The sequence below is a fragment of the Salmo salar genome, chromosome ssa01 (assembly GCF_905237065.1).
Source record: "Salmo salar chromosome ssa01, Ssal_v3.1, whole genome shotgun sequence".
NCBI lineage: Eukaryota > Metazoa > Chordata > Actinopteri > Salmoniformes > Salmonidae > Salmo > Salmo salar.
Genome location: NC_059442.1, coordinates 172,017,709 through 172,031,452, shown reverse-complemented (window position 1 = coordinate 172,031,452; position 13,744 = coordinate 172,017,709). Strand labels below are relative to the sequence as shown.

The 13,744-nt window shown below is 43.8% G+C and overlaps 1 protein-coding gene across 11 annotated transcripts in view; it reads right to left on the bottom strand.

The window, feature by feature from the left end:
• LOC106572866 (uncharacterized) overlaps positions 1 to 13,744 on the bottom strand; it is a 36,444-nt gene that overhangs the window by 1,733 nt on the left and 20,967 nt on the right. The window contains exons 4-8 of one of the 11 annotated variants that reach the window (XR_006758782.1): positions 11,760 to 11,849; positions 11,030 to 11,629; positions 10,332 to 10,468; positions 10,202 to 10,273; positions 9,029 to 10,159 (exon numbers count right to left, since the gene is read on the bottom strand). Coding sequence is in view for 4 of the 11 variants with exons in the window: in XM_045694177.1 (XP_045550133.1) it covers positions 10,262 to 10,273; positions 10,332 to 10,468; positions 11,030 to 11,629; positions 11,760 to 11,849 (839 nt within the window). In the remaining 7 variants the exon portion in view is untranslated. Of the gene's footprint in view, positions 1 to 192; positions 351 to 933; positions 1,129 to 5,893; positions 6,095 to 9,028; positions 10,469 to 11,029; positions 11,630 to 11,759; positions 11,850 to 13,744 lie in introns of those variants that run through there. The other 10 variants (XR_006758781.1, XR_006758784.1, XR_006758786.1 and 7 more) reach the window with 10 other exon arrangements.

Genomic DNA, 13,744 nt, shown 5'->3' with positions numbered 1-13,744 from the left:
ACATATAGTGCCCTCTAGTGTACAAAACAAGTCAAAATAACCCTGGACAGACGATATATACACAACTCATAAATCAAAATGGCTCCTACAACACTGAATAAATACAATGAAAGACACAAATGATGATAACCTAATCCCAGACTAAAAAGCAAACTCAATGGAGAGCCTTAGATTAAAATGTCTCCATCGGACCTCTGGAGCTGCCAGGCTCAGCTCGGCGATGGCGGCCGTCCGTGAGATGGTGTTCCGGTCGACGCCCACCCGGTCAAACGCCACCTTCATGGAGACGCTGCGTCTGAACTCCTGCAGGGCCGCCATGTACCTGGCGATGACGCCCACCACGTTCTTCACTGAGGAGAGAGACAGGACCGACGGGGTTACGTAATAGTAAAACAAATGCATTTTTTCGTTTAAAACGCTGGTTTCTCAACTCTTTATTTGACATGTTTCAGTGTGAGGGATGGAGATGTACTAGAGAGCTCATATCCTATCTTTGCATTGGCCACTTCTGTGAGCAGCATGGGCAGCGCCATTCAGCGCCATCACCAGACTTTGGTCCAAGTGCGCCCTCTATCCAACTCTATGGTATTGGCTACAGGACTGTAGTCCCGACTCTGTTTAAGGGCCATCTACAGTCCCGACTCTGTTTAAGGGCCATCTACAGTCCCGACTCTGTTTAAGGGCCATCTACAGTCCCGACTCTGTTTAAGGGCCATCTACAGTCCCGACTCTGTTTAAGGGCCATCTACAGTCCCGACTCTGTTTAAGGGCCATCTACAGTCCCGACTCTGTTTAAGGGCCATCTACAGTCCCGACTCTGTTTTAAGGGCCATCTACAGTCCCGACTCTGTTTAAGGGCCATCTACAGTCCCGACTCTGTTTAAGGGCCATCTACAGTCCCGACTCTGTTTAAGGGCCATCTACAGTACTTACTCCTGACTCGCGTGTTCTCTCCATCTCTGCTCCTCTTGGAGCTCTTCATCACCCTGTGGAGCTCCACCTCCTCAAAGCTGTCGAACAAGGCGGGGTTCTCAAAAGCCACACCCTCGTCAGGGAAACCCACCCCCATGTGGGAGGAGCTACCCGTCCCCAGCTCCATCTGGCTGGACGAAAGACCACGCCTCTTCTCTGAGGAAAAGAAGAAAAAAAAAACATTAAACCGATGGTCTCTGACATCACGTTTTTACCTCTGGGTTTATAATGTAGTGTCATTCTTCTACATGCCTCCTAAGCCTCAGACTAATTATCTTCTACATTGAACAAAAAATATAAAATGCAACATGTAAAGCGTTGGTCTCATATTTCATGAGTTGAAATAAAAAAGTGTCGGACAAAAAGCTTATTTCTCTCAAATTTTGTACACAAATGTTGTTTCCATCCCTGTTAGTGGGGCATTTCTCCTTTGCCAAGATAATCCATCCATCTGACAGGTGTGGCATGTCAAGAAGCTGATTAAAACAGCATGATCATTACACAGGTGCACCTTGTGCTGGGGGACAATAAAAGGCCACTCTAAAATGTGCAGTTTTGTCAAACAACACAATGCCACAGATGTCTGATGTTTTGAGGGAGCGTGTAATTGGCATGCTGACTACAGGAATGTCCACCAGAGCTGTTGCCAAATAATTGAATGTTCATTTCTCCAAAATAAGCCTCCAACGTCGTTTTTTGGGAATTTGGCAGTACGTCCAACCGGCCTCCAAACGCAGTATGGCGTCATGTGGGGCGAACGATTTGCTGATGTCAACGTTGTGAACAGTGTGCCCCATGGTGGCGGTGGGGTTATGGTATGGACAGGCATAAGCCACGGACAACCAACACAATTGCATTTTATTAAATGTTAATTTGAATGCACAGAGATTTTTTTAATGGTACACTACCATTCAAAAGTTTGGGGTCTCTTAGAAATGTCCTTGTTTTTGAAAGAAAAGCAAACATTTTGTCCATTAAAATAACATTTATCAGAAATACATTGTTAATCTTGTAAATGACTATTGTAGCTGGAAACGGCAGATTTTTTATGGAATATTTACAGAGGCGTACAGAGGCCCATTATCAGCAACCATCACTCCTGTGTTCCAATGGCACGTTGTGTTAGCTAATCCAAGTTTATCATTTTAAAAGGCTAATTGATCATTAGAAAACCCTTTTGCAATTATGTTAGCACAGCTGAAAACTGTTGTTCTGATTAAAGAAGCAATAAAACTGGCCTTCTTTAGACTAGTTGAGTATCTGGAGCATCAGCATTTGTGGGTTCGATTACAGGCTCAAAATGGCCAGAAACAAAGACCTTTCTTCTGAAACTTGTCAGTCTATTCTTGTTCTGAGAAATGAAGGCTATTCCATGCGAGAAATTGCCAAGAAACTGAAGATCTCGTACAACGTTTTGTACTACTCCCTTCACAGAACAGCACAAACTGGCTCTAACCAGAATAGAAAGAGGAGTGGGAGGCCCCGGTGCACAACTGAACAAGAGGACAAGTACATTAGAGTGTCTAGTTTGAGAAACAGACGCCTCACAAGTCCTCAACTGGCAGCTTCATTAAATAGTACCCGCAAAACACCAGTCTCAACGTCAACAGTGAAGAGGCGACCCCGGGATGCTGGCCTTCTAGGCAGAGTTCCTCTGTCCAGTGTCTGTGTTCTTTTGCCCATCTTAATCTTTTATTTTTATTGGCCAGTCGGAGATATGGCTTTTTCTTTGCAACTCTGCCTAGAAGGCCAGTATCCCGGAGTCGCCTCTTCACTGTTGACGTTGAGTATGGTGTTTATATATATATATATATATGTAGACACCCCTTCAAATTAGTGGATTCAGCTATTTCTGACAGGTGTATGAAATTGAGCACACAGCCATGCGATCTCCATAGACAAACATAGAATGGACCTTACTGGAGAGCTCAGTGACTTTCAACGAGGCACTGTCATAGGATGCCACCTTTCCAACAAGTCAGTAAGTCAAATTTCCCGGTCAACTGTAAGTGCTGTTATTGTCAAGTGGAAACGTCTAGGAGCAACAACGGCTCAGCCGCGAAGTGGTAGGCCACACAAGCTCACAGAACGGAACCACCACGTAGTGCGTAAAAATCATCTGTCCTCGGTTGCAACACTCACTACCGAGTTCCAAACTGCCTCTGGAAGTCAGCACAATAACTGTTCGTCAGGATCAAATTTTATTTGTCACATGCACATGGTTAGCAGATGTTAATGCGAGTGTAGCGAAATGCTTGTGCTTCTAGTTTCGACAATGCAGTAATATCCAACGAGTAATATAACCTAACAATTTCACAACAACTACCTATTACACACAAGTGTAAAGGAATGAATAAGAATATATACATTAAAATAAATATATGAATGAGTGATGGTATAGAATGGCATAGGCAAGATACAGTGGATGGTATAAAATACAGTATATACATATGAGATGAGTAATGTAGGGTATGTAAACATTATATAAAGTGGCATTGTTTAAAGTGGCTGGAGTTGAGTCAGTATGTTGGCAGCAGCCACTCAATGTCAGTGATGGCTGTTTAACAGTCTGATGGCCTGGAGATAGGTGTTTTTCAGTCTCTCGGTTCCAGCTTTGATGCACCTGTACTGACCTCGCCTTCTGGATGATAGCGGGGTGAACAGACAGTGGCTCGGGTGGTTGTTGTCCTTGATGATCTTTTTGGCCTTCCTGTGACATCGGGTGCTGTAGGTGTCCTGTAAGGCAGGTAGTTTACCCCCGGTGATGCGTTGTGCAGACCTCACTACCCTCTAGAGAGCCTTATGGTTATGGGCAGAGCAGTTGCCGTACCAGGCGGTGATGCAGCCCGACAGGATGCTCTCGATTGTGCATCTGTAAAAGTTTGCGAGTGTTTTTGGTGACAAGCCGAATTTCTTCAGCCTCCTGAGGTTGAAGTGGCGCTGCTGTGCCTTATTCACCACGCTGTCTGTGTGGGTGGACCATTTCAGTTTGTCCGTGATGTGTACGCCGAGGAACTTAACTTTCCACCTTCTCCATTACTGTCCCGTCGACGTGGATGGTGGGCTGCTCCCTCTGCTGTTTCCTGAAGTCCACAATCATCTCCTTTGTTTTGTTGACGTTGAGTGAGAGGTTATTTTCCTGACACCACACTCCGAGGGCCCTCACCTCCTCCCTGTAGGCCGTCTCGTCGTTGTTGGTAATCAAGCCTACCACTGTAGTGTCGTCTGCAAACTTGATGATTGAGTTGGAGTCGTGGGTGAACAGGGAGTACAGGAGAGGGCTGAGAACGCACCCTTGTGGGGCCCCAGTGTTGAGGATCAGCGGGGTGGAGATGTTGTCACCTACCCTCACCACCTGGGGGCGGCCCGTCAGGAAGTCAAGGACCCAGTTGCACAGGGCGGGGTCGAGACCCAGGGTGTCGAGCTTAATGACGAGTTTGGAGGGTACTATGGTGTTATTAAATGCTGAGCTGTAGTCGATGAGCAGCATTCTCACATAGGTATTCCTCTTGTCCAGATGGGTTAGGGCAGTGTGCAGTGTGATTGCATCGTCTGTGGACCTGTTGGGGCGGTAAGCAAATTGGAGTGGGTCTAGAGTGGCAAGTAAGGTAGAGGTGATATGGTTCTTGACTAGTCTTTCAAAGCACTTCATGATGGCAGTAGTGAGTGCTACGGGGCGGTAGTCATTTAGTTCAGTTACCTTTGCTTTCTTGGGAACAGGAACAATGGTGGTCCTCTTGAAGCATGTGGGAACAGCAGACTGGGATAAGGATTGATTGAATATGTCCGTAAACACACCAGCCAGACCACACCTTCTCCCCAGATTGCTCAGTTTGTCCGGGCAGCCAGCTCTAGGAAAAGTCTTATTGGTTCCAAACTTCTTCCATTTAAGAATGATGGAGGCCACTGTGTTCTTGGGGACCTTCAATGCTGCAGAAATGTTTTGGTACCCTTCCCCAGATCTGTGCCTCGACACAATCCTGTCTCGGAGCTCTACGGACAATTCCTTCGACCTCATGGCTTGGTTTTTGAAACATCTCAAGGATGATCAATGGAAACAGGATGCACCTGAACTCAATTTCGAGACTCATAACAAAAGGTCTGAATACTTCTGTAAATAAGGTATTTCTGTTTTTATTTGTAAAACTTTCTAAAATCCTTTTTCGCTTTGTCATTATGGGGTATTGTGATGTCATTATGGGGTATTGTGATGTCATTATGGGGTATTGTGATGTCATTATGGGGTATTGTGATGTCATTATGGGGTATTGTGTGTAGATTGATGAATACTTTTTTTTATGAAATCAATTTTAGAATAAGGCTTTAATGTAACAAAATGTGGAAACATAACATTTCTGACATGCGTTTTTCTGGATATTTTTGTTGTTATTCTGTCTCTCACTGTTCAAATAAACCTACCATTAAAATTATAGACTGATAATTTCTTTGTCAGTGGGCAAACGCACAAAATCAGCAGGGGATCAAATACTCCCCCCCCCCCCCCACTTTATGCAGGAACATGTTCGATTGGAGAACCATCCAATGAGTGAACATGTAGTTAATCTGAAACATGCCTACGAGAGTTTTAAAAAACAACTTGAGTTTAGTTTTGCCTGTATTAAAACAGCTAGGGATTTCTCTAACACAAACTGGGCAATTGTCACTAATGTCTTGGGAGAAGACACCAATAGAAACATATTTCACTGGTTTATTCGTTAGAATAAGATCAGAGTTGACTTTGAAGGATCTTTAGGTTTGGGAAATGTAGTCTTAGTCACCAGCTGGGTTAGATTTAGGTCATTACACATTACTTTTCTACCCTGTCTGTCAGCGCTGAAAACACAACCCTCAATATTAATATCCCATTATATAACATCCCATTGAGCTCATAGCGTATCTGAGAAGAATGAGAGGTGCCTACCTGGGCGTAGTAAGAGCATACCTGGTCGTAGCTGGTCTTGCAGGAAGTCACAGATGAGTTCAGCCTTCTTAGTGAGTTCCTGCTGCAGCAGCTCCTTGTCCTGTTTCAGACTAGAGATGGTCTCTCCCATCTGCTCCCTGCGGCTCCGCTCAACACTCAGCAACGCTCGCAGCCGCTCTATCTCACACAGAGCTGGGCCCACTGGTAACAGGAAGGTTGAGACAGGAACACTATACAGTTTCAATATGTACATAATAATAATAATAATAGTAATTTTATTACAGAAATAAGCTTAAAGTGCATAAAAAGCTAAACGAAGTAACTAACAGTGTATCCTTATGGTGTAGGCCTACACACTTAGTTCAGAGAACATACAGAGTAGGGTCACTTCCAAAAGAACGTAGGCAGACCCCCCCCGGGCAGACCCCCTCCCCCCCGGGCAGACCCCCCCCCTCCTCCCCCCAGTTCCAACATATGAGAGAACACATGCAGAATGCACCAAGGCCAAATAACAGGAAATGGAAAAGTTTACGAGAGAAAATTGGAAACTACCTGCTTCTCATAACAGGTGCGGTTAATTTGTTGCAGTTAACTTTCCAATATGAGAGGAGTTTTCCCCACTTGCTTTAAAACTCTATACAGTTAGCGGCCCTATATGTGTTTTAATTTTAAAAAAGGAGTTGGGAAAAGTTTTAAAATATCGATTAGCTATTTAGTACATACAGTTAAGGTCGGAAGTTTACATACACCTTAGCCAAATACATTTAAACTCAGTTTTTCACATTTCCTGACATTTAATCAGAGTAAAAATTCCCTGTTTTAGGTCAGTTAGGATCACCACTTTATTTTAAGAATGTGAAATGTCAGAATAATAGTAGAGAGAATTATGTATTTCAGCTTTTATTTCTTTCATCACATTTCCAGTGGGTCAGAAGTTTACATATACTGAATTAGTATTTGGTCGCATTGCCTTTAAATTGTTTAACTTGGGTCAAACGTTTCAGGTAGCCTTCCACAAGCTTCCCACAATAAGTTGGGTGAATTTTGGCCCATTCCTCCTGACAGAGCTGGTGTAACTGAGTCAGGTTTGTAGGCCTCTTGCTCGCACACACTTTTTCAGTTCTGCCCACAAATGTTCTATAGGATTGAGATCAGGGCTTTGTGATGGCCACACCAATACCTTGACTTTGTTCTCAAGCCATTTTGCCACAACTTTGGAAGTATGCCTATTTGCAACCAAGCTTTAACTTCCTGACTGATGTCTTGAGATGTTGCTTCAATATATCCATATAATTTTCCTCCCTCATGAAGCCATCTATTTTGTGAAGTGCACCAGTCCCTCCTGCAGCAAAGCACCCCCACAACATGATGCTGCCACCCCCGTGCTTCACGATTGGGATGGTGTTCTTCAGGTTGCAAGCCTTCCCATTTTTCCTCCAAACATAACGATGGTCATTATGACCAAACAGTTCTATTTTTGTTTCATCAGACCAGAGGACATTTCTCCAAAAAGTACGATCTTTGTCCCCATGTGCAGTTGCAAACCATAGTCTGGCTTTTTTATGGCGGTTTTGGAGCAGTGGCTTCTTCCTTGCTGAGCGGCCTTTCAGGATATGTCGATATAGGACTCGTTTTACTGTGGATATAGATACTTTTGTACCTGTTTCCTCCAGCATCTTCACAAGGTCCTTTGCTGTTGTTCTGGGATTGATTTGCACTTTTCGCACCAAAGTACGTTCATCTCTAGGAGACAGAACGCGTCTCCTTCCTGAGCGGTATGACGGCTGCGTGGTCCCATGGCGTTTATACTTGCGTACTATTGTTTGTACAGATGAACGTGGTACCTTCAGGTGTTTGGAAATTGCTCCCAAGGATGAACCAGACTTGTGGAGGTCTTGGCTGATTTCTTTTGATTTTCCCATGATGTCAAGCAAAGAGGCACTGAGTTTGAAGTTAGGCCTTGAAATACATCCACAAGTACACCTCCAATTGACTCAAATGATGTCAATTAGCCTATCAGAAGCTTCTAAAGCCATGACATTTTCTGGAATTTTCCAAGCTGTTTAAAGGCACAGTCAACTTAGTGTATGTAAACTTCTGACCCTCTGGAATTGTGATACAGTGAAATAATCTGTCTGTAAACAATTGTTGGAAAAATGACTTGTGTCACGCACAAAGTAGATGTCCTAACTGACTTGCCAAAACTATATTTTGTTAACAAGAAATTTGTGGAGTGGTTAAAAAACGAGTTTTAAGGACTCCAACCTTAGTGTACGTAAACTTCCCACTTCAACTGTAGCTAGTCTTCAACACTAATATAAAACTGTGACATACAGAGTTCAGAAAAAGTTGTAGAGAAACATGAAGAGATCAGTTTAAACCCTTCTATGACTGAGATCAAGGCTTGTCTTTTTAAATATCCATTCAATAATTCCTTGACACCATCGAGGGGTATTGACCATTTATTTCAGAGCAACATACTGTCAACATTTCTCCTCCAGTCATTGGTCTAACATCTTTACAAACAACATTCCTCCTCCAGTCATTGGTCTAACATCTTTACAAACAACATTCCTCCTCCAGTCATTGGTCTAACATCTTTACAAACAACATTCCTCCTCCAGTCATTGGTCTAACATCTTTACACACAACATTCCTCCTCCAGTCATTGGTCTAACATCTTTACAAACAACAATAAACGTAATGCAGGAAAAAGGGAACTAAATAACAGAACCCTGCGTCCCCCCCCCGGCGCCGTTCCCCCCCGGCGCCATGTCTTCTTGATTAGTAAACATGTAGTCCCACAGGCCCCCTATTCCCTATATAGTACACTGTATAGTACTACTATAGACCAGAGCCCTATTCCCTATATAGTGGTACTACTATAGACCAGAGCCCTATTCCCTATATAGTGCACTACTTTAGACCAGAGCCCTATTCCCTATATAGTGCACTACTTTAGACCAGAGCCCTATTCCCTATATAGAGCACTACTTTAGACCAGAGCCCTATTCCCTATATAGAGCACTACTTTAGACCAGAGCCCTATTCCCTATATAGAGCACTACTTTAGACCAGAGCCCTATTCCCTATATAGAGCACTACTTTAGACCAGAGCCCTATTCCCTATATAGTGCACTACTATAGACCAGAGCCCTATTCCCTATATAGAGCACTACTTTAGACCAGAGCCCTATTCCCTATATAGAGCACTACTTTAGACCAGAGCCCATATGAAGGCAATAGGGTTCCATTTGGGACAAAGACATGGTCTAATGTCTAACAGAAGGCAGACATGATGACCTCATTTCCTCCACAATGGTAGGATCCTCAGACCCTCAGACCCTGACCTGTGGAAAGGTCACCAGGACATGTAACAATGAGATCCTCAGACCCTCAGACCCTGACCTGTGGAAAGGTCACCAGGACATGTAATAATGAGATCCTCAGACCCTCAGACCCTGACCTGTGGAAAGGTCACCAGGACATGTAATAATGAGACCCTCAGACCCTCAGACCCTGACCTGTGGAAAGGTCACCAGGACATGTAATAATGAGATCCTCAGACCCTCAGACCCTGACCTGTGGAAAGGTCACCAGGACATGTAATAATGAGATCCTCAGACCCTCAGACCCTGACCTGTGGAAAGGTCACCAGGACATGTAATAATGAGACCCTCAGACCCTCAGACCCTGACCTGTGGAAAGGTCACCAGGACATGTAATAATGAGATCCTCAGACCCTCAGACCCTGACCTGTGGAAAGGTCACCAGGACATGTAATAATGAGATCCTCAGACCCTGACCTGTGGAAAGGTCACCAGGACATGTAATAATGAGATCCTCAGACCCTGACCTGTGGAAAGGTCACCAGGACATGTAATAATGAGATCCTCAGACCCTCAGACCCTGACCTGTGGAAAGGTCACCAGGACATGTAATAATGAGATCCTCAGACCCTCAGACCCTGACCTGTGGAAAGGTCACCAGGACATGTAATAATGAGACCCTCAGACCCTGACCTGTGGAAAGGTCACCAGGACATGTAATAATGAGATCCTCAGACCCTGACCTGTGGAAAGGTCACCAGGACATGTAATAATGAGACCCTCAGACCCTGACCTGTGGAAAGGTCACCAGGACATGTAATAATGAGATCCTCAGACCCTGACCTGTGGAAAGGTCACCAGGACATGTAATAATGAGATCCTCAGACCCTGACCTGTGGAAAGGTCACCAGGACATGTAATAATGAGATCCTCAGACCCTGACCTGTGGAAAGGTCACCAGGACATGTAATAATGAGACCCTCAGACCCTGACCTGTGGAAAGGTCACCAGGACATGTAATAATGAGATCCTCAGACCCTCAGACCCTGACCTGTGGAAAGGTCACCAGGACATGTAATAATGAGATCCTCAGACCCTCAGACCCTGACCTGTGGAAAGTCACCAGGACATGTAACAATTCTCCTCTGACACATCCTCAGTCTACACTTATTGATGCATGCTTTCTTCAGTTTGGACGACTCCACCGATGTCCATCCATCCAGGGCAGAGCAGTGGAGGACGTACGCTGTAAAGTAGGCCATGAAACAGTTAGGTAACAATACAATACATACATACAATACAATACAATACATGTGCCCAGAGTAGAAAACACAAGTAACTGAGTCCCGTGTATGGCAACCCTTTATATAGTGCACTACTTTAGACCAGGGCCCTATTCCCTCTATATAGTGCACTACTTTTGACCAGGGCCCTATTCCCTCTATATAGTGCACTACTATAGACCAGGGCCCTATTCCCTATATAGTCCACTACTTTTGACCAGGGCCCTATTCCCTATATAGTCCACTACTATAGACCAGGGCCCTATTCCCTATATAGTCCACTACTTTTGACCAGGGCCCTATTCCCTCTATATAGTGCACTACTATAGACCAGGGCCCTATTCCCTATATAGTCCACTACTTTTGACCAGGGCCCTATTCCCTCTATATAGTGCACTACTATAGACCAGGGCCCTATTCCCTATATAGTCCACTACTTTTGACCAGGGCCCTATTCCCTCTATATAGTCCACTACTTTTGACCAGGGCCCAAAAAAGTGCATTATTAACAATCTCCTCCTCACCTATGATTGCGTCCACCGTTCTGCGGTCAAGAATCTTCTTGCCGTCGGGTACTTTCCCCCTCCTGCCGAAAGCCACCGCCCCTATGAGGTCTTCCTCGGTGAAGAAATGCTCGAATAGGAGATGAAAGAGTCTCATGCAGTTCCCTCTGGCCTCCTGAAACATGGCAGCTAGCTGCAGGGAGGACAGCAGGACTCCTGAGCCGGGGTAGAGCTGCTGCTGGCCCTGCATCTGCTCCCTGTGACGGCCTCGCCAGCGCGTCGGCTCAGGCTGGGGTTGAAGCTGTGGCTGGTGGGTCTCGAGATGGGACTGGGTCTGTTGCTGATGGCTGTTGGGTTGATGAATGTGAGGCTGGGGATAATGACTGGGAGCTCTAGCCTCATGGAACTGCCATGTCTCCGTTCTCCAATCCTCCGTTCTCCTCTCTTCCCCTCTCTCCGTTCTCCTCTCTTCCCCTCTCTCCGTTCTCCTCTCTTCCCCTCTCTCCGTTCTCCTCTCTTCCCCTCTCTCCGTTCTCCTCTCTTCCCCTCTCTCCGTTTTCTTCTCACGGAAAGACAGAACCTGGTGGATGACTGTCTGAAGACTCTGTAGCTGACCCAGGTCTGTAGAGAACAACACAGAGATTTACACACAAAACAAAAAACACAGAGCAATTTCTACAAAATGTGCCTAGAAGAAACCTTCCATCAATAGTGTCATTTGAAAACCGGCTTAGTTCCAAAATGGCCTCACCTATACTAGCAACAAACTCCTCAACCCGCCGCCGCTCCTCTGACGGGTCGCTGGTCAAGCAGTGACTTGAAGAGGTGGGCCAGAATAAGTCTAAAAAAATATATAAAAAAAGGAGAAGAGGAATCAGACAGGTTTTTAGAAAAGTTTATATAAATATTTTCAATTAAAAAAAATGTGGGAATATATGTCACTTTTTGGACGAGCCGAACAAACTCATAGAAATGAGTTATAGATCTGTCGCTGAGTTTAAGAAAAACGGCAGATCTGTTGTGTGTGTGTGCTATTTCTATGCTTCCTGTTCTTAAAGTTTAGTTTACGCGTTTTATTTTGTACACCAGCTTCAAACAGCTGAAAATACAATATTTTGAGTTATGGAGAAGATAATTTCACAGTGGTTTAGATGGTACAATAATTCTCTACACTATCCTTTGTTTTGTCACAAACTGAAATTAGGCAAACTCTAGAAATGTTTGCAACCAGGAAATGGCGGAGCGATTTCTACATAGTGCAGCTTTAACTATATTCCCTATAAGACATAATGACAACACAGTTTGGCTGTACATTTTTTTTTTTTTTTATTACAGTTTATTTTACACAGTATTCACTGTACAAGTTTGAGGGGCATCATTGAACAATGCCTAGTCATTGGTCCCCAACAGTCATTCTGATTCCCATGTCAAACAGACAAAAATTTAAAATGTGAGGAAAAAGTACTTCCTCTCATGGCTAACTACCAGGAAGTAAAAAAATTAAAAAAAATAAAAAAAAATAAAAAAGACAGGCTGAGTGGGCGGGGAGCTTATATTCATGAGCTCTTTGAAAAACGCCTATGTCAAGCAACTTGGATGCAATGTTGCAGTAAAATCCTCTCAACCTAAATTTGGTGAAACACAAAGCATCAATGATGTGAAAAATGTTTTATACATCTCCCGTTTGTTATGCCATGCGGTTCACGGCAGCACTGACGGATGTGTTGACGTGAGTTTTGAACAACCCCCCCCCCCCCAGACCTAGCTAGCCGGATGAAAGGGTAAACGAATGAGTAAACTTTTAATTATATTTGCTGCCACCCTACAGTCAGATTTTGGCACCAGTAGAGTAGCTTTGGAGCTATATAAACCACGCCCCTCTGCAAACACAGCATCTCTGATGTTGGTTATAAGCCCCTACTTATGTAAATTAGGCGAAGTAATAATCATGTTACCATTGGTCTATTAAAAAAAACGAGAGAGCTAAGGTGATGTCACCCTATCATCTTAATAATCCCGCCTCCTGAATCCAAGTGTTTGACACGTGGGACGGGACCAGTAACTTTATGATCAAACTTTAGCGATGTAGAAGCAACAGTCATTTATTCATACTTTGATCTGGTTTCATCCAAATCTCATCCAATTAAATGAAGAAAAAAAAAAAAAAACATGATTTTTGATTGGTTTATGACCTTTAAAAGCACATTTAATTGGAAATGTACATACAAATAACTAACCATTTTTCTCAAAGTAAAAAAACAGCTCACTCCCATCTTCTTGGAACAGTCTGGTGGACCTGTAAAATGGGATTGAACACTTGTTCATTCACTGTTTCACATGAAGAAATGAAGAAAAAAAAAAAGTCTACTACGCAAATGGCACATTATTCCCTAAATGGAACCCTATTCCCTATGGGCACAGGTCAAAAGTAGTGCACTACTTAGGGAATAGGGTGGGATTTAGGACGGAAACATACAGTGCTCTCCTTAGTTATAGCATACAGGCAGTCAAATTTTTTTAATTAAATCCGATTGTACAGAACTACATTACACAAAATCAGCTAGAAATATATATATATATATATATATATCACTCAACAGAAAGGTTTAATAACTCACCTTATATTGAGATTAGTGGTGAGCAGGTCAGCCATTTCTTCTTCTTGTTAACTCATCCGCAACCTCCCGATTTAATGTGGTAAAAGTTTGCAATCAACCCTAACATTGAAAAAAGACG